At 52.6% G+C, this 25,772-nt stretch overlaps 1 protein-coding gene across 1 annotated transcript in view; it reads left to right on the forward strand.

The window, feature by feature from the left end:
- Positions 1-24,954, forward strand: part of LOC105474560 (potassium two pore domain channel subfamily K member 5) — a 40,173-nt gene extending 15,219 nt beyond the window's left edge. The window contains exons 2-5 of the mRNA XM_011729352.2: positions 17,938-18,049; positions 19,173-19,339; positions 19,596-19,764; positions 22,180-24,954. Of these exons, the coding sequence (XP_011727654.1) occupies positions 17,938-18,049; positions 19,173-19,339; positions 19,596-19,764; positions 22,180-23,045 (1,314 nt within the window). The 3' untranslated portion in view covers positions 23,046-24,954. The remainder of the gene's footprint in view (positions 1-17,937; positions 18,050-19,172; positions 19,340-19,595; positions 19,765-22,179) is intronic.
- The last annotated feature ends 818 nt before the right edge of the window (positions 24,955-25,772 follow it).

Here is a 25,772-nt window from a genome sequence, read left to right on the forward strand (position 1 = left end):
TCTAGAAAGTTCCTGTCACCACCAACCACACTGGAAATTCAGAGTTCACAGAACTGAGTTTTGGCACAGCCTCTCTTTTTGGAATGCTCTGAGACTGAGAGCTGCTGCATGTGGTCAAACCCTCTATCTCCACCTACCCAGTGTTGGGGTTACTGTGTACACATCTTTTTTTTTTTTGAGACAGAGTCTCTCACTGTCACCCAGGCTGGAGTGCAGTGGTACGATCTCAGCTCACTGCAACCTCCACCTCCCGGGTTCACATGATTCTCCTGCCTCAGCCTCCCGAGTAGCTGGGATTACAGGCGCACACCGCCACACCTGGCTAATTTTTTTGTATTTTTAGTAGAAACAGGGTTTCACTATGTTGTCCAGACTGGTCTGGAACTTCTGACCTCGTGATCTGCCCACCTCAGCCTCCCAAAGTACTGGGATTATAGGCATGAGCCACCACACCCGGCCTATGTATACATCTTAAAATTTTCCCTAGACTCTAAGCTGCCTGAGGCCAGCTTCCCACCTGTGTATACATACTCTTACACTCCTCTTCCCCACTGCTCTGCACACAATTTAATCGGTGCTTACTGAATTGGTGGGCTCTGGCCTGTGGCATGGGAGACTCTTTGACAGGCTGGAATAGGGACCTGGTGCTTCCATTTGGTGTTTCTCAAAGTGGGCCTGAGGCATGAACCAGACTTCAAGTTATACAAAAGCGAGATGAGGGGGTGCGGAAAGCAGGGAGATGCAAGTTAAAGTGTGTGGTTCTCTCCGTTAGTATTGAGTCATAGAAACTCAATTTAAAAACAGAAGCCAGGCAGGGCTGAGCTGGGGAGACAGGATTATTGATGACTTTCTCTTTCTCTGCCTCTCACATTTTCTATAATGTGCTCGTGTTGCTTTTATAACAAATAACTCAATTTTTTAAGGGATAAAATATATGCTTGTACCATTAGCCACTTCCACACTGGTTATTTTTAATGTATGAGGTATACAAACCTCTGGTTTTAGCAGAACATACTCTGAAAACCAGTATCACTTCTATAATCACTAAAAGCGTATAGCTGACCCTTCGTATCTGTGAGCTCCAAAGGACTGACTGTGGGACTTGAGCACTGCAGATGGGGGTGTCCACAGGGGGTCTTGGAACCAATCCCCCCCCAAGGATACCAACCTGGATTGGTTCCTGGGGACTGTAGTGAACACCTGACTGGGAGATGCTCTGGTCCTAGTTCATTCATGTCTTTCAAGCCTAGTTCGTTCTTGTCTTTTGAGTCTTTAAATTTAGATAGCAGACTGCTAGCTTCCTGCACAGCAGTGCTGTGGAATGCTTTGAGGAGAAGGACAAGAGAAACTAGGTGAGCCTTTGGTCTGCAGACCAAGTTGGAGATAGGATACCAGGACAGAGAGTCACCGAGAAGAGAGTGTGGCAGGGCCAGAAACACCTATCCGGCTGTTCCCAGTGTTGATCCGTGTCCCACACAAAGGTGGTGTGGTCCAGGAGGGGAGTCCTGCAGAGGCCCATGGACGAGTGCAGCCTTGGACCTAGTGTGCTCTCAGCTCCACCCAGTCCCATGGGGGCCCAAGACTTGCCCTGTCCTTCAGATGAACGGAAAACACAAGCACAGGCAAGACTTGAAACAGCACAGGACTGTGTGTAATCCAAAGTCAGGAATGTGCTATGGACAGTGGCTCATGGCATGGGTCATCCTGAGGGTCCCGGGGAGGCAGGCTCTGCCAAAGGAGGCTGCAGGTAGGATGTGCTTGATACAATCTTGATACTAGTATGGTAGTCATTACCCACATGCCGCTATACAATTTTACCTTTTTGACTTGATATTACTAATCATTATGCCTGCTTACTTATTTAATTTTTGAGACAGAATCTCTCTCACCCATGCTGGAGTGCAGTGTTGCCATCTTGGCTCACTGCTACCTCCGCTTCCTGGGTTTAAGCCATTCTCCTGCCTCAAGCCTCCTAAGTAGCTGGGATTACAGGCATGCACCACCACACCCGGCTAATTTTTGTATGTTTTGTAGGGACGGAGTTTCACCATGTTGGCTAGGCTGGTCTTGAACTCCTGACTTCAAGTGATCTGTGTACCTCAGCCTCCCAAAGTGCTGGGATTACAGGCCTGAGCCACCATGCCCAGCCTGCCTGCTTAATTACATTTTTTCTTTTCTTTTTTGAGACAGAGTTTTGCTCTCGTTGTCCAGGCTTGACTGCAATGGTATGATCTCAGCTCACCACAACGTCCATCTCCTGGGTTCAAGTGATTCTCCTGCCTCAGCCTCCAGAGTAGCTGGGACTATAGGCATTCGCCACCATGCCCAGCTAATTTTTGTATTTTTAGTAGAGATGGGGTTTCACCATGTTGGTCAGGCTGGTCTCGAACTTCTGACCTCATGTGATCCACCCACGTTGGCCTCCCAAAGTGCTAGGATTATAGGTGTGAACCACCGCGCCCAGCCTGCCTGCTTAATTTAAAAATTTTTTTTTTTTTTTTTTTTTTTTTGAGACGGAGTCTTGCCCTGTGCCCCAGGCTGGAGTGCAGTGGCGCGATCTCGGCTCACTGCAAGCTCCACCCCACCCGGGTTCACGCCATTCTCCTGCCTCAACCTCCGGAGTAGCTGGGACTACAGGCGCCCACCACCTCGCCCGGCTAATTTTCTTGTATTTTTAGTAGAGACGGGGTTTCACCGTGTTAGCCAGGATGGTCTTGATCTCCTGACCTCGTGATCCGCCCGTCTCGGCCTCCCAAAGTGCTGGGATTACAGGCTTGAGCCACCGCGCCCGGCCAATTTAAAATTAAAACTAATAAAATTCAATTTTAGTTCTCCAGTCACTGGCTCCATTTCCAGTGCTCAGTAGCCACAGGGGACCGCGCAGATACAGAGCATTTCCATCATGTGAGAGTTCTCCTGGGCAGTGCTAGAGTATTGGGTCAGAAGCCGAGGTTTCTAATGCCACATCTGGCCTCCCTCTGTGCCTCGTCAGCTTTCATTCCTGCTCTGGTCCTATCCACTGGAAAACTTGTAAGCACAGCCGAGGTGAGCGCACCCCCTGGACCAGCTGACAGAAAGCATGTAGTTTGTGCAAGCCATGTGATTGCCTTGCCAGGTCAGTCCTCGTGGACTCAAGATTGTTCAGCAGTGGCTCCCTAGGAGGCAGACCGGGCTGTAGAAAGAATCCTTTTTCATTGATCTCTGACTTGTTTCCTTATAGTCTCCAGATTCCTTCTAATGGCCTGCTCCAGCCCAGCCTCTCAGCCTCCTACTCTGCAGGAAAGCACCAACTATCCCTCAGCCCTTATGGTTCATAATGTACACTGATCAGGTGATTTTACCAGCTAAGCAGGTATTTCTCTTCTTAAGGTGAAAACTATGTGTGTATCTTCTCACCACAAATCTAGAAAGAATGGAAGAAGGGGGTGGCTAAAATTTTCGGGAGTTTTCCAGGTTTTTTTTAGGGTCCATGGTGGGGGTTGCAGGCCAGGAAAGGTGGAGTAGGGGAGGGGGAGGAGGGCCGAGCACTGTTTTTAGAGTGGGTGGAACACCTGACTGGGAGATTGCTCTGGTTCCTTGTTCATTCATGTCTTTTGAGCCTCATTTCCATCTGTGTTTGGGCTTCTTGCCCTGCTTCACCGTTGCTTGGGCTTGAAAGGGGCATGGAGTGAGCCCCTGGAACTGTCCTGGTCTCGCTATTGATTTGTTGGCTGCTTTCTCTGCCATCTTCTGCTGTCATGTACCTCTTTCCTGACTGCTGCCTGTCTATTGTTAAACTATGAGATTCTCCTGGGCAGGGTCTGTGTCTTGCACTTCCTTTATTTTGCCCAGTGCCTGGGCACATTGTTGGTGTTCAGCAAACACTTAATGAATCAGTTGACCCTGGTTTGAGCTGCATTGAGCAGCGGAAGTTTGTCCATGACTCTGGTCCCATCTTTGTTGGGTTAATAGGTTGGGTGGTTTGCCCTGTGTATGGGTCAGGGAGCTGGTGCCTGGCTAGATCTGGCATTTATGGCAGGTGTGCACAGCTACATTTTTTGTGCCTCCAAAGAGGGACATGGCTCAGGGGTCCCTAGGGGGAGTGAAGGTGAAGAGAACCGCCTGTTCTACACCTTGCCCTCCTGTTCCCCTACCCTTCCTGGGAAGTAGCCAGGAGCCTAATTTTACACATGGCGAGAGGGCCAAGGGGCATGAAGAGTACAGGCTGCGTCCTGGCAGTCCACTGCTTGGACAGTTGTTTAGCTCTCAGCAGCCCAGGATGAAGGGCTCTTTTTCAGCAGGCTTGAGGGGAGATGGACCTCCCTGGGCAAGTCTGAGAAGTGGCTGCCCCTGTTACCACTCACTGAAAACAGTTCACAGGGGGACAGGATGCAGCTGTGTAAGACATAGAGGCTGCTCCCTGCCCGACTTAGAAACCTGGCACATTACTCTCCCTTCTTTCGTTGTCCTCCCAGCCGCATACAAAGCACTCTTACCCCACAACCATGGACATTTGTAAACACAAACTGCATGCATCGGGAGCATCTCTAACTTGCCTGTGCACCTGCCTTCATGCTCTCCATCGAGCCTTTTGATCCATAACCTTGAGAATTGATGAGGAGGTGGCATCATTCCCATTTTACAGGTGAAGAAAGCACAGTCATGACTCCAGGCTAGGGAGGAGCCAGTGCTATACAGGCTTGTCTGTCAAATGTTCTTTCATTCCACCAGGAAGGCTGAGGCCTTGCCAGAGCCTGGTTGGGTGTTAGGGGTTAAACAGGCTTGGAAACGTCTGTGCTTAGAATCCCAGCCCTTGTGGAGCAGAGAAAGGATGTGTGTGTGTCTGAGGCGTGGCCTCGTTCCTTCTGCCCCTCGCATCTCACAATGGGGCTGTGTCTCAGACTGAAGAGTTTCCATTTCCTGTTGCCTGACTTCTCATCCTGGGCCCCGGGTTAGGGGAGTTGGAGGTTTTTCCAACCCTCTCTCCCCATCCCTCACCTCAGCCTAGCCTCTCTGTACTAAGAGGGCCTGGCAGTACTTTTCCATACCTTCAGCACAAAATGGCTCTCTGTTTCTTAATCCCAGTCACGTCCCACGCCCTACTTGGCTGGGGATGGATGGTTGGCGGGGGGAAATGCATACAGGGCAGAAGAGGCAGGACAACTGTGCCTAGCTGGCCTCTCTGCTTCTGGCATACCTGGGTAGTGAGGGCAGGGGTAGTGCATGGTCAGGGGCACCAGCCCCGTGTGTAGGCTCCCTCTTCTTTCCTACACTATCTGGGGATCATCTTTGAACTGCAACCCTGTGGCTTCCAAATGGGGGCCTTGGTGGCCAGAGCCCCTACGGTAACTGATGTGGCCTGAGATCTGAGTCAGGGAGCCTGACTGATCTGAGTAGGGTAATACTCCTAAATACTCCTTTTGCTTTTCTATTTATTTTATGAGACTGAGTCTCACTCTGTCACTCAGACTGGAGTACAGTGGTGTGATCTCGGCTCACTGCAACCTCCACCTCCCAGATTCAAGCAGTTCTCCCTGTTTCAGCCTCCTGAGTAGCTGGGACCACAGGCATGCACCACCACGCCCGGCTAATTTTTGCATTTTTAGTAGAGATGGCGTTGCACCATGTTGGTCAGGCTGGTCTCAAACTCCTGACCTCAGGTGATCCGCCCGCCTCGGCCTCCCAAAGTGCTGGGATTACAGGCGTGAGCCACCGCTCCCAGCCTCCTTTTGCATTTGGCCCAGTGATTTTGAGGTTGTTGGGCACTGAGACCTTGCTCTTGTCTCTAATCATGACTCAGTCTTCTGGTGGGGTTTGCGTTCGGGATGTGGGGGTCATCATGGCAGAAAGCTCCCTCCCACCCTGCAAAGAATGCCATCCATCCCAAGATGTCTGTGCTGGTTTGCTGGTAGTTTCTTGTACAATTTATTCCAGAGAGGATGGAGGCCAGCTGTTGTCTGTCTCCAGACGCAGACTGAACCAAAGGAAATGGGCTTGGACTGCAGCCGGAGGGATTTAGGTTAGAGTCAGACAATAAGGAAGGATTTTGGGACAGGTGGTTGGCTCTCAGGAGGATCCTGCAGGGGGCTTTGAGAAGAAGGATGGGGGCAAGATCATGCTCAGAGGCCGTGGTGGATGAGAAAACCAGCTCCTCGAATGAGCTCCTTGGGGTCCCGGTTTGAGTGGGAAGGGGAATGTTGTGTATTAAGCAGGCAGGGAGCATACTTCATACGGGGAGAGAAACCCAGCGGCCCAACCCCTGGTACAGGATTAATCCCATCTCCTGGTTCCTCATGGGCTTTTCTTTTTTAATTAATGAAGAGGTTTACAGTTTAACCACTTGATAATCTTAAATTATAATAAATGGGTAGCGTTAATCATCTCTTATCAGAATCTCAGCCCTCAAGGATGGCAGTTACTTATTACCCGAAGCTGCCAGCCACAGGCACGGGGTAGGGGAGGAGGGAAGAGCAGGTGAGGAGGCCCCTGGGTTGGGGAATTTGCTAGGTTTGTCAGGGGAATTCTGAGAGGCAAGAGGTGTGGTGGCGTCAGCTCCAACTGTGTTCAAGGGTACAGATGTAACCTAGAGAGACAAATGTGGCACAGGGGTCAGAAGCCAGCTTCCTCCCAGGGAGGTAGGAGTCTGGCGGTATTGGCAGTGGTGAGCCTTGTCCTTAGAGCCCCCGGCAAGGGGGGCCAGGGCAGGCAGATGTGTCCAGGGGAACAGGACTGGCAGCCACCAGGACTAAGGAGCTTCATGGATCGGAGCATCCTTCCTTTCCGCTGCTGGGAGGGCAGGAAAGCAGCAGCATGCATGGGGAGAGCTGGGGCCATCAGGCCTTCAGACACCCAGACATCCCTCAGCTCCTCCCCACCCCTCCTCACCCACCTGCCTCCTTCCTCTGGAATCCTGATGGTTCCAGAGTCCGCAGGGGAACTGACTCACCAGGGCTAGAACCTTCCGGGGGCTTTGGGTTTGCAGACAGGTGGTGTAGGGAGGAGGCCCGAGGGCCTGGAAATGGTCATCAACCCGCACTGTACCTGCATCTGTCTGGGCTCCCTGCGTTCTCCAGTGGAGCCAGAGCCCACCGTCCTGCCTTGGAAGGCAGGCACACGTCTTGGAGACTCAGTCATTCATCTGGCAAATACTTGAGCACCTACTAGAGCTAGGCTCTGTTCTGTGATTAAGGAATGCATGAGTCTCTCCTTGAAGGGCTCGTGATCTATTTAGGGTAGATAACTAGGAAGCCAGAGAAACAGATGCCTAGTAGAATGTCAGGTAGTGATCAGTGCAGTGAGGTGAGGAGCGGGAGCGGGACGGAGGCTTAGTGTTTCAGGTGTCATGATCTCTTTCAGGAGGAGACATTGAGATGAAACTTGGTTGAAGTGAGAGTGAGCTGCAGGAAGGCACCTGCAAAGGCACAGCGGGGTGGAGAACTGCTGAGCCGGAGGGACTGGCCCATGCCCAGGAGGTGGTAAATGAAGGAAAGCATTGCTATCAACACCTAGCCCAACTCCCCAGCTCTGAAGGCCACATTCAGTGGACACAGACCCTCAGAATGGAGGCGTCCTCCCCAAGCCCCTTCTTCTATTCACAGATCAATAATAGTCACATTTACTTTCCTTCCCAGTGCTCGTTTCTGGAACACGCCCCATGTGCCCAGCACTGAGCCGTTCATCATTTTTTGTAATCAACATGCCAACACAGTGAAGCCGTGACTCTTGTTTTCCAGATACGGAGCATTAAGCTCAGAGACATGATAAGACATGCCCCACCCGCTAGTGGATGCTGGAGTCAGGGTTTGGAACTCAGAAGTGACCATTCCCCTCTGCCTTCTCCCCGTACTGCTCACAGAGCCCATGCATGATTTTTGTGTAGAGGGACTGGTCAGCCCAGCTTGTGTGCCAGTGTAGACCTGGGTTTGGGAGGACGGGAATCAGGCAAGCACGCGAGGGGCAGCCGAGCGGCCCGTGAACTGTACCTCCCTCAGGTCATTGGCCTGGGATGGGGAGCTGGTGAGTCAGCAGTTCCCATGGCCTCCTTTCTGGCCTGCTCCAAGGACTGTTTTTAGAAACCTTGAGTGGCTGGTGGCTTCCTGTGGCTGCTCCTTGACCCCACCCCAAGGTCAGGGTAAATCTGAGGCATCTGCAGGGGAATGGGGTAGGGAACGTAGGCACTTGCTTATCCTAACTCATAGTCAGATCCGTGGGTGTGACCACACAGCATAGCCTTTTATCTCTGCTATGTCACCAGTGTCCACCTGCACCTTCCCTGCTGTGCTTTGGTTGGTGTTTCTCAGCCCACTTCCGGGTGGGGAGTGGAAGGCTGATTGTTCTGTGGATGGGGCCTCACCTGCTCTGTGCTCGGTCACCAGCTTGCTGTGTGGCTTCACCATCTTTCTAGCCTCTCTGTAGATTCCTCATCTACAGAATGGGAATAGTGTATCCATTTTGCCTGGTTTCCCTTCAGGGTCTTAGGTCTCAGATGAGACAGTGGTAGAGGAGTTATGGGTGAGAGGTACTTGATGAATGTGGGGCTTTGGTGGGGAGATGCTGACTCAGGCCCTCGTTAGCCAAGTCAGGGAGGAGTGAGCCAGGCCTGAGAGCTCTGCTGGCTTCCCTGGAAAGGACAATGGGCCAGGGGCCCAATCCAAGTGCAGGGGCTTGGGTTAGAGCTGCCTAACCCCACCTTAGAAGGAAAGCCTCTCCCTAGTGACCCACAGCCTTATGGAGGAATGGGGGAGGCTGCTTTGCCCAGCTGGACAGGCTCAAGGGGTCCCAGCTGAAACTGTTTCCTGCCCCTGCTGACACTGTTGTCCCACTAATTGGGAGACACCTCTTGGCATCAGTCAGGGCAGAGAGGCATCAGACACCCCTGGGATCTGAACTCTGGGAAGAGAAGGGGACAAAGTCACAAATCCGGGCCTCAGTGTCCCAGATAGAGCAGAGACACCAACACAGTACCACGGACCTGGGCCCCAGCCACCCTGGGCAGGGCAGTGGTTGTGAATTGGGGTAGAGAAGCTGCAGGTAGATGAAGGATGCCCCTCTTGTCATTTAAGCCTCCCTGGACACATCCTACCTTCCCTGAGAAGATGAAGCAGGGATAGATTTTGAGAGCATGATCTCAGAGGGTCATCTGCTACGTGTGTTTGGGAGGGAGGGGGCTCTTTCCTGCTCCCCAGGGCCACTTCTCAAGCACACAACGGTGCTGTGGGACCAGGAAGGGGCCCTCGAGGTCCCCTGTGTCTGCCCGCACAGGAATTTCCAGTGTCGGTCACTGATCAGCCCAGCCGTCCAGGTGCCTGAGAACATATGCTGACATTCCATCTGAGCTCGGGCCCCACCAGTCCTTCACTGCTTGCCTTAGCCAAACCTGCAACCTCAGGTCAGCTCTGCCCTGGGCTTGCTCTCACAGGAGGGATGCTCCGCTGCCCCCTGCCCCAGGGGATTACCATCCCAGCCTGAGAACAATGCGGGCAGGGTCACCTGCCTTGTTTTCTTTGTTCCTCCCGGTGAGGACAGGGCTCCCAGGCCTGTGAAAGTCGGAAGCCCAGAGGTTTCTGCTGAAAACCTGCTCCCATCTGGCAGGGGCTTGCCCTCTTGAGCGTGAGACCTAGCAGCGCCTCTGGGCTCTGCAGAGACTGCTGAGAGATGGCCCAGGAGGGTGGGCTGGGGGAAGCCCAAAGGTGGACAAGAGGACAGTTCCGCCTGTATGCATGCACAGCCGGCCTCGTGCTGATGTCAGGAGTGGGGCCGCACTCAAGTCCCTAACAAGGAGGGAGAATGGATTGGATCTAGGGCAGTGCTTTTGAAACTTGGCTGAACATAAGATTAGAATCACCTGGGGGAGCTTTGAAGCATCCTGGTTCGCAGTTCAGGCCCCAGACTATTTCTTTCAACATCTCTAGGGGCAGGACCCGGGCAGGAGTATTTTTCCAAGCTCTCTCAGATGATCTCAGTTTGCAGTCCAGGTTAAAAAAGTAGTATGGTGACCGATGAGCTAAATCCTGAGGATAGAAATGCACTTTCTTGAATGTACTGTGGAGGGAGGAGGTAGGCGAGGTATCACCTGCCCAGGCAGGGGGACTCCAGTAGTCATAGTCCAACCTCCTCATTTTACGGAGAAGTGGGCAGGCAAAGCAATCAAAGATTCTTGGAGGATCTCAAGACGGTACTGGCAGAGCTGAGCCAAGCCTGGGTCTTTAGGCCCTGTGCTGACGTCCTAGCACACCAAAGCCGCCAGCCATTGATTTGGCCTGCCTGCCTTCTTCTCAAATGTGATCAATACTCCAGACAGATATCAGAGCAAATCTGAGAAAACAGATAAGCAACCACAAGTTAACAAAGTCCGCTCTGCAACAGCCCAGCTCTGGTCTTGGAGGAGATGGGTGCGGCCCTGCTGCCTTTGGACCAGTATCTCCTCCTTCCCTGGGAGAGACAAAGCTCAGGCGAGCTGGACTGGCTGCTGGTGCAGGTATCAGGGTGGCACCACTGGGCCCTTGCCAATGTCTTGCTTGTAAACTACAGCTGCCCTCTGAGCCACACCCTGGTCACCTGACCCGGGGCGAGAGGCAGTGAGGAAAATACCAAGAATTCCTTCTCTCTGCCCTGCATACTCCATTTTAGACAGGAAGATGGAGAAGGCCTGAACCTCCCTCCGCCTGTCAGCTTCCACTAGGGCAGCGCCTGCATATTAGAATCAACCTCTGGAGCTTTTTAAAAGCCGTGCCAGGTCAACAGAATATCTGTGGCCAGGGACCAGGCATAGCATTTATTTAACCTCCAAGGGGATCCGCTGAGCAGCCTGTACTGCGAGCCACTGCCCATGTCTTGCTTCATGGTCACACTGGGTGGGGGCTGGGAGCGAGCTGGACTAGAGTTCAGAGAGGCTGCCATCTAACACGTCCTGGCCTCAGCCTCACCTGGGGAGGTACCCGGCGGCTGCCAGGGTGATGGCGGGGAAGTGGTGAAGACAGGATGGGACCAATGGTGACATTTCTTTCCCTCAGCAGTCCTGCCCAACTTGCTTGGTTGGACGGGAAACTGGCCAGGGTGACTGTGAGCCTCTGGGGGGCAGAGGCCAGGAGAGATGGGGCTTCTGAGGGATGGGGTGGGGCATCTTGGGCTTGCCCGTTTCCCTCCACCCCTGACTCCCAGCCATCAGGTGGCCAGGGAATATCTCTGGAGCCACAGTCCCTTCCTCCATGTGGCCTGAGGAGGATCAGGCTGAAAATCGACAGTTTTCTCTGTTAAAATGGGGAAATGGGAAGAGGTGGCAGTTGTGAAGAAGGTTAGGGCCAGTGTTCTCACCCTTTCCTGTCTTCCAGGCACAAGACTTGAAACCCCTAGTCCTTCTCTACCGCTTGTCCGGGACGCGCCAGCCCCTCTGCTTCAGCTTTGGGGGTGAGCAGCTTTGCTCCTGGGTCTCAGATCTCTGCAGGGTCTTGTTCCTGACGGACACACATGTGAATCACAATATTGACTGCAGATACATTTATCCAGCGCTTACTGTGTCCTAGGTGCTTTTCATATGTGCAGAGTAGGTGTTATTTTGCAGACAGAGGAAGTAAGGCTGAGAAGCTAAGTTATTTACCCAGAGGTTTGTTGCCAGCCATCGAGAGACCCCTCTGATTCAAATCCAGGTTGGTTCCACCTTTTCCATGAGCACAGGTCTGCATTTGAAAGATGGCCCTGTGGCTTCCTGGATAGAGCTCAGCCTGAGCTGCAGCGGCCCTGCTGCCAGTGGGATTGATTGAGTGTCCTCAGAGAGGAGGGGCTTCGGGATTCAGTAAGCGAAGTGGTCAGCCTGAGAACAATGCGGGCAGGGTCACCGGCCTTGTTTTCTTTGTTCCTCCTAGTGAGGACAGGGCTCCCAGGCCTGTGAAAGTCAGAAGCCCAGAGGTTTCTGCTGAAAACCTGCTCCCATCTGGCAGGTTTTAGCTGGAAGTAGATGTGCAATTTCTACTGACTCTTCCGTTCCTTTGCCTCCTCTCCGTACATCCACTGCCCTCGTGGAGTTTCCCGAGGGAGTTTTCCGAGGGAGTGTCCTCCCTGCAGGAAGGACAGTCCCAGCCACCTGAGGGACCTCTCCCCCTCCACTGTTGATTACTCTCCCGTGTTGAACTCTCTCCTCTGGGCTCTTGTCTGCCTCCCTCACCTTGCCCCCTCCCCAGCTCCTGGCCCCCTGCCCTCTCCTCTCAGCCTGGTGGCCCCTTCCTCTTCAACCCAAGACCAGTTGGATGCTGGTGGTTTCAGCAGCCCTGTGAGCCCCGCCGCTACTGGGGTCTGTGCCTCTTTTTCCTGCCCTCTTGTTCTTCAGGCCTCCACCTTGTTTAACTGATGAATTTAGTTAAAAGCCAACTGCAGAATGATGCTGGAAGTGGTTGGGGCTGGAGGGGCACTAGAGGACAAGTGAGTTGAGGCCAGGGAATATACCCTTATTTATTTAAATGTATTCATTCACTCATTCAAGAAATATTTGTTGAATAGCTACTGTGTGCTAGGCAGTGTTCTGAGTTGGGAATACATCAGTGGAACACAAAACAAATAAAAGGCCCTGTCCCCATGAAGCTGACACTCTAGGGGAGTCTCTGCATGTCCGTGGATATTGCCTGGTAGGCCATTTCACTTGTACCTAGAAGCCCACCTGCGTGCGTTTTCCCCCATCTCTAGATAGTGCAGAGGTCAGGAGCCATCTGGGACCTCATCCCAGCTCCACGACTAACTAGCTCTGTGACCTTGGGCAAATGCTTCTGTTTCCTCGTCTGTAAGATGGGGGTAGAAATAGTATCTACTTTAGAGGGTATTGACATTTTGTGAGATAAGTGAAGTGCTTAGATTTAGGTGCCTGTCTTCATAAGTGCTTAAATATCAATGTATTATTTATGAAATAAGAATGAATAAGCCATGCCCACATCCCTTACAAGGTGGCTGGGAGGGGAGGTGAGAGGAATGATAGGTTTCTTTCTGTACTGCCAAGCACCGTGTACATAAGGAGATCAGCTCTATTTTCCTTTCCAGGGCCTGATTTTACTGTCCCTCCAGAGGGGCAAGTGAGCTTTGACACAGTGAATTAAGAATTGATGGCCGGGCGCGGTGGTTCATGCCTGTAATCCCAGCACTTTGGGAGGCCGAGGCGGTTGGATCACCTGAGGTCAGGAGTTTGAGACCAGCCTGACCAACATGGAGAAACCCCATCTCTACTAAAAATACAAAATTAGCTGGACGTGGTGGCATGTGCCTCTAATCCCAGCTACTCGGGATGCTGAGGCAGGAGAATCGCTTGAACCCAGGAGGCCGAGGTTGCAGTGAGCTGAGATTGTACCACTGCTCTCCAGCCTGGGCGACAGAGCGAGACTCCATCGCAAAAAAGGAAAAAAAGAAGGAAAAGGAAAAAAGAATTGATGCAGCTGGGAATGGTAAAGGAGGGTTGGCCCATGAACCACTGACAGTCCAGGAGTCTAGCAGAGGCTGGAATTGAGGAAGATTGTTAAGGCTGCATCCTGCAGAGCAAGAAAGAATCCTGTGATCCTAAAGCGATGGCGGCTGCAGAGCTGGAGGCAGGGCCCGGAGTAGCTCTATGGGTTCCAGATAGCTGTGATCCCAACAGGCTAACATCTGGACTTTGGTTTCCCTTACCCCACCCCGTAAAGGGGAAGCCCCCACCTTGCCCTACCTGCCCATGTCTGAAGGTGGGCAGCATGTCCCAGAGTCCCAGTCTAGATCCCTCTCTCCAGGAAGGGGAAGGCCCACCACTGCCCAGGGAAGCCTCAGATCCTTGGGAGATGAGGGGATGTCTAGGAATCCAGATTACTCAGTCAGCACAGCGAGTGTCTGGGAAGGTAGGGTTGGGGCAGCTGGCCGTCTGAAGCTCTGGGCAAGGGCACACTTGGCTGTTTCCTCGCTGGAGCAACAGAATGAGGGCTGGTCAGAGTGGCTGAACTGGTTTTAGGGGACTGTTTTTTCAGCTGGTGGGAAGGGGGTAGAAGTATGCACAGGCCTTTTTCCTGTGGCCTTGATGGGGACAGGAGATAGGAGAACAGCAGTTAGGACCCAGATGGGCCTGGGTTCTAGTCCTGGCTTCATTGTTTTTAGCACTTTCTTAACCCCTCTAAGCCTCAAATCCTCAGTTGCAAAGTGGAAAAAATTATAGTATCTTCCCAGCAGGATTCTGTCCTCACTAAATGAGCTAAAGGCATATAAAATGCTGAGCCCAACTCTTGACACATAGGAAGCCCTCCGTAAATCACAGCTGCTTTATGATGACAGTGACGGAGGCAGGGAACTCTACTCCGTTCCCAAACAAAGCTGGGCCTGGGCTGTGTGCAGGCTCCCCTTTTCCCGTCACTCTCCAGGCTTGTATGGAAAACGAAAATATTGTCTCGTGTGAATTTGGGAGCCAAGTTAAAGAATCCAGCCAGTGAACAGGGGCCACCTCCTCCCGCGAAAGCTGTTTCCCTAACCCCGAGGACGGGACGCCTTGTCTGACAGGGTGTTTACCTGGCTCTCCTACGTCCCTCCCCCTAAGCCAGTGATGGCCTCAGTCCTGGGTCAGCTTTTCTGTTCTGGAAGACCAATTAAAGCCCCCCCTCTTCCTGCATAATCCCAACCATGATCACTGAGGTATCCACAGATACACATGGTGGGAATAGGGAGCTGGCACCCCAGATTCACATCCAGACCTCAGCTCCCTGAGCCCGGCTTTCCTCTTCTGCCAAGTGATGCCTGGCAGAATGACAGGAAGAGCCAGTTAGGTAACGTGTGTAAAAGCCCCGGCGAGGGGTGTCTGACATACAGCAGCCCTAGTACCGCTTCTCTCCACTAGCACTTGGGTAGAGCCAGAGCATCTCCCATCACCCATTAGAATAAACATATGAGGAGGTCTGATATTCTGTCCATTCACTGCAGTATCCTCACTGCCTAGAACAGTGCCTGGCACATGCAACATTCCTCCTTAGAAAGCATTTCCAGACACTTCCAAAAGGCACTACCACCCCAGTGGAGAACCCCTGTTCCAGACATACCTTCCACAACACCCTTGATGGATGCTGGCTACCCCGGTCTAAATACTTTGCATTATCAGAAATTGATTACTACAAGGAGTAGCCCTTTGTAGACTCATTATCCAAAACAGCCACCCCATCTCCCCTTTGACTTTTGGCCTGTTGGATAGCATATCATGTGAAGTCTGACACCCAGAATGAAACAAGGTTTCCCATATGTGGCCTGACCCTGCAAGGAACCAGTGGGCTTGTTACCTCCCAGCCGTGGATAGACCTGGAGTTGACATAGCCTGAGATTACATTTACTTTTCTTGTGACAGCCATCCTAGTGTTTGTTGATTCATGGTCAGCTAATATCCAGGGACTTTTCCCTTCAATCCTTTACCAGTCTTTTCCAATCCAAAGTGTAAGACTTAAACATTTAAGCAGATACTTGTATGTTGTTGATTTTGGCCCCTATATCCAGCCAGATGATTTTGAATCTTGATACTGCCATTGCTGTGTGTTAGCTATCTTCCCATCCCATCCTTATCCCCAATTTTGCATCCACGGCACATTGGATTGGTAAGCCATCTCTGTCCTCATTGTGCTGTGGTTTAAAATATTGAAGAAAGCCAGGCCTTAAGCATGATGGTGGAGACAGTCTGGGTTGATAATGATCAATACCTCCCGGGGTTGTTTGTCTGCCTTTGAATGGACCCAATTAATCCTGGCTCCACTGACATTGCTGTGTCTTGTCCACATGAGTTTCTTTAAGCCCATCTGTTAGCCGCCTTGCTGATATCTAGATGAATTCCATTCCACAGAACTTCAAGGCTTTGCAACCCCTTTGAAAAGGAGATGCACTTAGCTGAGCATGACTTGTTCTGGGCGAATCTGTGCTAGTTTCTAGTGCCCATCACTTCCTCTTCTGCATGTTCCAGACATTCTCCTCTCCCCATTTTGAGGTTTGCAAGAGTTCAGGTTTGTTTTCTGAATTTCGAGAATCCACCTTTTTCCTTTTTGTGAAAAATGGGAACAGCTTGTCTTCTAACATCTTTCCTGTTCCCCATGATCCCATGGGGGATGACCAGAGGTGGTGCTGCAGACTCACCTTTGGTCAGTGATTCAATTATCATTTCAAGATGTTCTTGTACGTTCTTATATACTCTTTTCTTGTAGGCCAGTCCCGCTGAAGATCGATATCTGAGATAACAAAGGTAGATGCCAAAGGAGAGCTGAGTGGTTCCGCTTTCTCTACCATCTGTTTAACATTAACGTGACCCTGGTACTTCCTCATTCTCTTGCTCCAAACAGATTTGATGTTTTCGGAAACCCATTGGATGGTCCTTAGCATTTGTTTTAGCTCTGCTTTTGGCCTGTTAGTATCTGAATGTCCTTTAGCCATTTCACATTGAAATGGTCTGGCCAGCTAGACAGAGAGCTCTCTGAGGGTAGGGGCTGCCTTGGCCAGAGTTGGATGCGATGGTCCCCACTTTCCACTTTGATGCTGCACAGCCTTCCCAGCCTTGGAGATGCTATGAAATGCCAGAGGAGGCAGGGCAGTGAGCAGTGTGGTTTGATGGTCTGACAGACAAACATGCCGTCATGGAACATTCTTTGCAGAGTGTGCAGATCCACTTACACAGGCCAGCTGCTGCTCTGCAAATTGCACATTCCTTCAGAACAACCCACCCATACCCTTTTTTCCCACCAAACCTCAATCATGCCCTGGGTAGGTTAGAAACAAGGTTTTTCTGTCTCCCTCTGTTTCTATCCCTCACTCTTCTGTCTCTTCTTTCTCAGTCCTTGGTTTTTATAGGGAATTTGGCTGAATGCCTAGCTTCTGGTCTGGATGGCCTACCCATCTTCAGCCCTTCCGTGGGGGGGCCTGAGCCCCACGGAGCCCCAGATTTAGAGCCTCTTCTTAGGTGGCTTCTGGAGTCCAGGCCCTGCCAGCTGATAAAGCCCCATAGATAGGTTGAGGCCAGTGGTGATGGCAGAGTTAGGGCCTCGTCAGATGGAAACAGGTTTGCCGCTGTCAGTATTGCAGGAGTAGATAAGTTCCCCACACCTCTGCCCCACCGCCCCCTGCAGTCTCCAGGGGGATATCCCATCCCCAGGTGGCCTCTCACTTGCTATCCACAGTTACTGGAAGCTCTTTGGGGATTGATAGCACAATTATGAGTCACCCTGAAATGTACTCACCTTCTGATCTGTCCCTTCCCAGAGAGTTGCTCAGTCCAGGGTAGAGAGAGAAAGGGCTACAGGGAAGGGAGGGAAGTGAGAGCCGGTAGGGAAGAGGGTAGAGTCCTAGGCTGGCGGAAAGGAGGACCTGCTGATTTGCATGCCCTCTGAGGACAAGTCAACAGGGCACTGAGCTGACCTCAGCAGGTATCCTACAGTGGGCTGAAGGGTATATGGGAGGCCCCTCCCCAGCCAACTCCAAACAAGGACCTGGTCTCTGCAGATAGAACACCCTCCATGGAGGGCTGGGTGGGGTACAGGGGACCTCCTTGTGTGTGTCTGCCTCACATATGCTTTTTTTGGGAGGCAGAATAATCTAGTGCAGTGGTTCTCAAAGTGTGGTCCCTGTCCATAGCATCACCTGGGAACGTGTTTAGAAGTGTTCCTTCTTGACCTCCTAAATAAGAAACTCGGGGTAGTAGGGGCCAGCAGTCTGTTGAACAAGATTTCCAGGTGATCCTGGTGCATGCTAGTAAGTTGGAGAATCATTGACTCAGTGAAAGAATGAACTCTGGAGCCAGATTGCCTGGGTTCATATTTTTACCTTGGGCAAATCAGGTAACCTCTCTGATTCTCTATACAATGTTTCATCTGTAACATGGAGACACTGCCACCTTCTTATTGTGATGATTAAATGAGAATGCTTACAAGGAGTTTAGTGCAGTTCTGTCAGTCAGCATCTGTTAAGTGTGGCTTCAGCTCTGACCTTTACTGTTTCTCATTTTAGGTGGTATCTGATGCTGCAGGACAGGGTGTGGCCATCACAGGGAACCAGACCTTCAACAACTGGAACTGGCCCAATGCAATGATTTTTGCAGCGACTGTCATCACCACCATTGGTAAGTCTTCTGGGACCTGTAGGACACATACATCCATGTCCTAGCTCCTCAGAACCTTTCTAGAAACCCAACTTTGGTCACTCAGCCCTATTGGGGCTATAATCAGGCCAGTTGCAGGCTATTCTTTTGATACTTTCTTAGGGATTTAGTAAGTCCTTGCGCTGATCATGCCTGGGAAGGTTTCCATGAGTCTCGACCTGGGCTCTTTGAGCAGAAACAGCGACACAGCCTCATGACCAGAGCCATGCAAGAGATTAACCAGATTGCTCATTGCAGAAACCCAGATCATGACTGCTTACTAAGCTGGGTGTCTGTTTCAGTTCTCAGGCTGCATAGCCAACCAGTCCAGAAGTTTGGCTCAAAATGCGGCTTCTTCTCTTTCACCATTCTGTGAGCTTGACTGGGCTCAGCTGGCCAGTTCTTGCTTGGGCTCCCAATGCAGTGGCAGTCAAACAATGGCTGGGCTGGAGTCTTCTGAAAGCCAAACTCATCTGATGGCCCAGATGGCTCCTCCCATCACAGGTTTGACAGCTGATGCTGGCTGTTGGCTGGGAGCTCAGCTGGGGATGAAAACACAAGGCCTCTGCATGTGTTTTCTACCTGCATGTGGGAACCAAGGCGAAAAGCAGCAGGCTTCTTAGACCTCACCTGTCCAGCGTCACTTCCGCTGCCTAGACTGCTTCTGTTGTGAAGCCACTAAAGCTCAGATTCCAAGGGAAGAGGATTAGACAACACGTTGGTGTGAGCAGTTGCATAAGAAGGGAGGGAATTGAGGATGGCTATCTTTGGAGACCATCTACCACAGTGCTTCTGGGGAATCTACACAGACAGCATGTCTTGTAACTTGCACAGTGGTACCATATGGACTAATGGAAGACCTGTTGACCAGGCTTAGTCCCTGCCTTCAGGGAGCTCCTTGTATGGAGGAGATACAGCTCATGTCATCATAATTGCTTTATCAATGATCATGATCAGAGTATGATCAAGGGAAATGTCATTACTTAAGTACTGATAATAGATCAGTATCAGTTTATCTTAGAGAATGGGCTGTGTGTGTGTTGGAAGCAAGGCCCACTGGTTCAACCACCCCTCCTGTTCTTGGCCTCACTCTCTCCTTCCTCAGGATATGGCAATGTGGCTCCCAAGACCCCTGCTGGTCGCCTCTTCTGTGTCTTCTATGGTCTCTTCGGGGTGCCGCTCTGCCTGACGTGGATCAGTGCCCTGGGCAAGTTCTTCGGGGGACGCGCCAAGAGACTAGGGCAGTTCCTTACCAAGAGAGGCGTGAGTCTGGTATGTCCCCTACCCTGGGTGTTGGGCAGAGATGGGGGAACCATGACAGGTGAGGGGAGGACAGGAAGGCTCCAGGAATTGGACCAGGGATGTAAGGACAGATGGCAAGAGGGTAGTTTCACAGCTCCTTGCCCTCCTGGGTCAGGCTGGGTACCCAGCTAGCCTCTCCTCTAGCTGACTCCCTAGCCCTCCGGGTGCCTTTGCTGGGTTTCCAAGTCTCCACTGTTGTCTGACTTGGCCTTCTGCTCCCCATCAGCGGAAGGCGCAGATCACGTGCACAGTCATCTTCATCGTGTGGGGCGTCCTGGTCCACCTGGTGATCCCACCCTTCGTGTTCATGGTGACCGAGGGGTGGAACTACATCGAGGGCCTCTACTACTCCTTCATCACCATCTCCACCATTGGCTTCGGTGACTTTGTGGCCGGTGAGTCCCTGCCTCAGCCTCCCACCTCTTTTTCTGCTTCTTTGATTTCAGCACAGCAGACCTATGTTGGGGGTGCCCGTGGTAGGGTTCCATGTTCTGGGCACTTCTCTTACCCAGTGGGATTGTCAACCCACTCTGCCAGTTGCAAGAGGAAACCAAGACCCGGAGTAATGGCAGAAGACTCTTTTCTCTCTGGTTCCCTTTCTCAGACATGACTTTTTTCCTCCTCCTTTCCTCTCTGCTCAGTCTCTGATCTCCTCTCCCTCTGTTCTCCCATGACTCCTGAGCTTGGCTTCATGGAGGGCTTGCAAGTAGGGCCTTCTGCCTGCATGGTTGATACCTGTTACCCAGGGAGCCCCTGAGCCCACCAGCACCCCCTCCACGCCCTCAGCAGCCTTTCATCTTTCACAAGAGCTGAGGGAGCTGTCCTGGAGGCATGGCTCAGAGGCCTGGGGCTTTGTTCCTGCTATAGCAAGCTTAAAGACAAGGGAGGCCTTCTCCCCAGCTGCCCTGCCCCCAGCCCTGACACTCCCTCCTACTCCTCCCCTGCTTAATCCAGGGAAGCGATGAGGTTCTTTGGCCCCTTTGTCTGAAGGCCTGTCACCAGCTGGCCCCAGCCATGCACAAATTTGTGTTTGTGGCCTGCACAGCATCTTGGTTCTTAATCTTCTTGACACCCTGTTTGACCCTGTTGACCCAGCGACCTCAACTTCTGCTCCAGAGGCCTCTGTTCTCTACCCGCTCCCTTTTGCCCAGAGGGCAGTGGGAGACCACTAGCCTTGTACTTGATGTATGTGGCATCTGGGAGCAGTTGGCTGAGTTGGGGGAGGAACAGGAAAGAGAGGCACAAACACTCCCCTGACCCTAGCAAGTCTGGGCCTGCTATCCTGGGCAGTACATTTGGACAAGGCACAACCCTGCCATTGTCCAGCCCTTGAGGCCCAGAGCAGGCTAAGGAGATGCCTCTGGTATTAGGGAAGTACAGATGTACATTTAGCCATACTTTCTCAGCACCAGCAAGACACCAAACCCTGCCTCAGCTTTCTCATCTGTAAAATTAGTAAAAATAATAACTATTCATGAGTGTTGAGGGTAGGGCCTGGCTATATCAGTGTGTGCCCCCATTACTGTCATCATGAAACTCTGCTTGTGATTGAGAGCCTTGAGCAGGATTAACAGAACCACTCAGGGCACCTGCTATCTGAGCCCGGTCAGAGGAGGAGAACCGACCCGGTGACAGCACCTAGAGGAACCTCTAGTCTGATGAAAGAGGTAGCCCCCTTCCTCCAGGACCCTTCTGTAAGTTGCTCTTGTATCTAGTCGAGGGGGCAAATGGAATATGGGTCAACATGCCTGTACATGTAGTCATAAAAGACATTTCAAATAATCCTCGAGTGTAGAAGAACCTTCAGAGCTGTAGAGGGTAATCCAGGAAGGCTCCCTGCAACAGGAGGGGGATGTGGAGCAGACAGAGCCCTCCTCCAGGTCAAGGGACAGCTGATTTGAGGAAGCCAGAAGGAGGAAGTCGGGAAGGCAGACCAGACCTTCAAGGAAAATAAAAATGGTTCAATGGTTCAAAGTATTTCCTGCCAGGGTAGGTGCTTCCTGGGTCATCCTGACCTAACCACCAGCCTTGTTTGTAATCCACCAGTGTGAGTCTAGCCCCAGCTTGGAGGGTGCTGGGGGTTCCCTTGTGTAATATCCATCTTTTCAGTTTTTAAGTGAACTGTACCATATACACAGAACAGCTAGGGATGGTAGAAGAATCAACAGAAAAGCAAATAAATACTCATGAACTATTTCTTGACCTGTGTGTTGGTTACATTGCCAGTCCCCCAAAACCCCTTTAGCTTCCTTCAAAGTCACTGTCTTGACTTTTTTTTTTTTTTTTTTTGAGACGGAGTCTGTGTCTGCTGCCCAGGCTAGAGTGGCAGTGGTGTGATCTTGGCTCACTGCAACCTCCGCCTCCCAGGTTCAAGCCTTCTGAGTAGCTGGGATTACAGGTGCCTGCCACCATACCCGGCTAATTGTTGTATTGTTAGTGGAGACGGGGTTTCACCATGTTGGTCAGGCTGGTCTCGAACTCCTGACCTCAAGTGATCCACCTGCCTTGACCTCCCAAAGTGCTGGGATTGCAGACGTGAGCCACCGTGCCTGGCCTGTCTTGACTTTTTGTAGTTGAGGAAACCGAGACTCAGAGACAGGCTGGATACTGGGATGGAGTCATGAATGACAGTGGGCCCAAGCCCTTCGGGAAGATGGGATAGTCCAGGGTCTAGAACAGGCCCCTTTCTATCCCACTGCACCCCCATCCTGTGCTCTGGCCTGACTCCTGCTCAGATCACACAGCATTGGCCATTGCACATTTCCCGGGCCCTGATAACTCTGTGACCTCTGGACTGCCCATCTGCTCAGGTGTGAACCCCAGCGCCAACTACCACGCCCTGTACCGCTACTTCGTGGAGCTCTGGATCTACTTGGGGCTGGCCTGGCTGTCCCTTTTTGTCAACTGGAAGGTGAGCATGTTTGTGGAAGTCCATAAAGCCATTAAGAAGCGGCGGCGGCGACGGAAGGAGTCCTTTGAGAGCTCCCCACACTCCCGGAAGGCCTTGCAGGTGAAGGGAAGCGCAGCCTCCAAGGACGTCAACATCTTCAGCTTTCTCTCCAAGAAGGAAGAGACCTACAACGACCTCATCAAGCAGATCGGGAAGAAGGCCATGAAGACAAGCGGGGGTGGGGAGACGGGCCCCGGCCCAGGGCTGGGGCCTCAAGGCGGTGGGCTCCCAGCACTGCCCCCTTCCCTGGCGCCCCTGGTGGTCTACTCCAAGAACCGGGTGCCCACCTTGGAAGAGGTGTCACAGACACTGAGGAGCAAAGGCCACGTATCAAGGCCCCCAGATGAGGAGGCCGTGGCACGGGCCCCTGAAGACAGCTCCCCTGCCCCCGAGGTGTTCATGAACCAGCTGGACCGCATCAGCGAGGAATGCGAGCCATGGGACGCCCAGGACTACCACCCACTCATCTTCCAGGACGCCAGCATCACCTTCGTGAACGCGGAGGCTGGCCTCTCGGACGAGGAGACCTCTAAGTCCTCGCTAGAGGACAACTTGGCAGGGGAGGAGAGCCCCCAGCAGGGGACTGAAGCCAAGGCACCCCTGAACATGGGCGAGTTCCCCTCCTCCGACGAGTCCACCTTCACCAGCACTGAGTCTGAGCTCTCCGTGCCTTACGAACAGCTAATGAATGAGTACAATAAGGCTAACAGCCCCAAGGGCACGTGAGGCGGGGCCGGCTCCCCACCCCACCTTTGACGGCCTCTTCCCCCGTCACCCTGGGGTGTCCCGAGATGGCCAGGACCCCTGGCCCTGGTTGGGGGGCAGCCTTGAAACTGGGAGTGGGGACCAGGGGCCTTCCTAACCTTCCATCATTCCCAGCTGGGTGCATGCCCAGGACAGGGCCTCTGTTACCCAGCTGATCCACACCCTGGCTGTGGGGGCGTCTGTCCTGAGCTTGGCTGGTGTATCTCACAATGCAAAGACATGCAGGCTGGTGGGACAGGTGGGCGGGACTGACCCTGAGGAGGCCTTGCCCGCATGGTCTTCACCCCACCATTTGCTGGAGTGTCACACGGTTCTCTGAGGCCCAGGGCCTCAGCTGTTTAAGTTTACCGGCATTACCAAGCTCGGCATTTGGAGCGGGAGCTCTGAAGTGTCTGGGGAGGTACCGCTGTGTGTGGGGTCAGGCGTTTCCGTGCTTTCTGTACCTCCGCAGGAGCACCCCCATCCCAGCTGTGGGCCTGCCGGTCAGGTGGGGCACCTACTACAAACTGTAGTGGGGTGGAGGCTGCTGGAGGTGGGAGTGAGGAGATGCGGGCAGGGGCTCAAACAGTCCTGACTCACGGGACCTGGAAACAAGTCCCATGTGGGCCTGGGGCCTGGGGTCCTCATCCTCCTTGTTGGTCTACTCAGGCTCAGCCCAAAGCCGTGTTCCCTGTCTCAGGTCAAGCAGTGGCAGACACAAGGCTTTCTGTGGGCCCCCGAGTGGTAGGAGGGAGAGTGGCAGGGTTACTGGAAGCCGGGACTGCTAGGGCTGATGGCCAGGGAGCTGCAAGAGTGAGGCTCAGCTCTGGCTGGTTCTGCCCTGACCCCTCCTGCCCGCCGGAGAACTGCACACCCCGCCCCTTGGCCTGAGGAGCTGCACTCCCCATCCTGCTGTCTTCTCCTTCCCTGTGCCCTGAACAAGGACCTCACTGCCCACTTCCCCCTCCCACCAGCCCCCTTGGGCCAGGCAGGGTGAGGCCAAATTGCTGTTGGCCCACAAATGGGCGATGGTCAAATATGTGAATCAAGCTCCTCTCTCTAGCTACTGTTTGATGTGCATGTGTGTGTGTGCGGTGCGTGTGTGCACACGCACGCCTGTGCACCCGTGTGTGTGTTTAAGGAAAGGAAAGGATTTGGGCTGGGGAGCAAAAGGTAATGTGAAAACTGTTGGACTGTCTGGTGAGGGTGGGCGGGACTTGCTGCTACTGGAGTTCTTGGCTTCTCCATGATGTTCCCCCTGGGGCTGGCCCACTGTGTCCTGAATGTTTTTGTTATTTTTTGTTTTATGTTTTTAAACTGCTGTTTTTATATACCTGGAATCTGTTGTTGGCTGCAGAGCCAGCGGTTAAAGAGCAGGGTCGTCAGGATTGGGAGGTCCAGTGTCTGCCCTCCTGCCGTGCAACTCAAGTTGGGCCTTTCTTGGTGACGTCATCCAAGGCCATGATGTCAAGGGCCATGTCCCCAAGCAGAGGTGGAGAAGGGACACTGAGGTGAGCAAAGGCAGGAAGGGGCATCCACTGCAGGTGACTGGAGGCCCGGCAGGAGGCAAGTCATCAGAGCCGCCCAGCCGCCTTCACTCTCTGCCCTCTGCCCCACTACGGTGGGGCGGTGAGGCCAGAGCCCACCTCCCCAACATGTGAAGACCGTGATGGGCATGTGCCCACACTCCCACTTCTCTAGCCGTTTGCAGAGGCTGCCGCCCGGCAGGGGCCTGAAAAGGAACAGCCTCGTATTTTTCTGTGAAATGTTTTAATGAACTCATGTTGTTGCTGGTTGTCCTGGCATTGCACACACTGTATGTACATACTGGCAATATTGTCAAATGTAATTTATTTTAACATTTTTACAATAAAACATGAGGTGGACAGGCCAGCTTGGTGCGTGCTGTGTGGGGGGCAGGTTAGAGAGGGGTCGGCTTCTGGTATCTGAGCAGCAGGGGAGCCTGGGTGCATCCACAGAGGATAAGGAGGACTCAGGACTGACTGATAAGAGGATTGGATGGTCTGGAAGAGAGAAAAGAATGAAAAGGGGCGAAGAGAACAGGCAGAGGCAGGCCTCTGTGGGGAGGTAAGGATGCGGGAGGAACATTGCAGTAGAGGTTTGAGAATCAGGAAGGAGTCGGAGGAGCAAGGGGAGAGGCAGGAGTGATCATGGCAAACGCATGTCACTCACCACTTTGTCAGGCACTAAATGCTTGCACTGAATAATGTGTGAGTGAACTCATTTGACCTGGCAAGAGCACTGAGGGGGGCAGTACCTCTCCATTTTATAGACGACGAAACAGGCACAGAGAGGTTGCGTTGTGCAAAAATCTCAGTGAAAATGGTGAACCTAGATTCAAACCCAGGCAGCCCAACTCCTGTCCCCTCCACCACCGTGATGAGATGAAAGAGACTACCTGTGGTTTTGTGGCACACCCAGCATCTCTGGAAAGGGCTCCTGTCTCCAGGTAGGTGGACCAGAGAACTTCAGCGAAGCTCAGGCCTTCTCAACTCAAGGGGTGGGCAGGAGATGTAGAGCCTGAGCGTGGGCACTGTGGACTGGGAAGAATGTGAAGGAAGAATGGAGCCAGGCTCAGCTGGGCATCTGTCTCCATCTGTCTAAAGGGAGGCTTTGTCAGGCTTCAACTGTTTGGGGACTGGCCCCTTCTATGACCGTTCAGGGCTCAGCACCACACAGGATGATTTC

This window comes from Macaca nemestrina, chromosome 5 (genome assembly GCF_043159975.1).
Source record: "Macaca nemestrina isolate mMacNem1 chromosome 5, mMacNem.hap1, whole genome shotgun sequence".
NCBI classification, from domain to species: domain Eukaryota; kingdom Metazoa; phylum Chordata; class Mammalia; order Primates; family Cercopithecidae; genus Macaca; species Macaca nemestrina.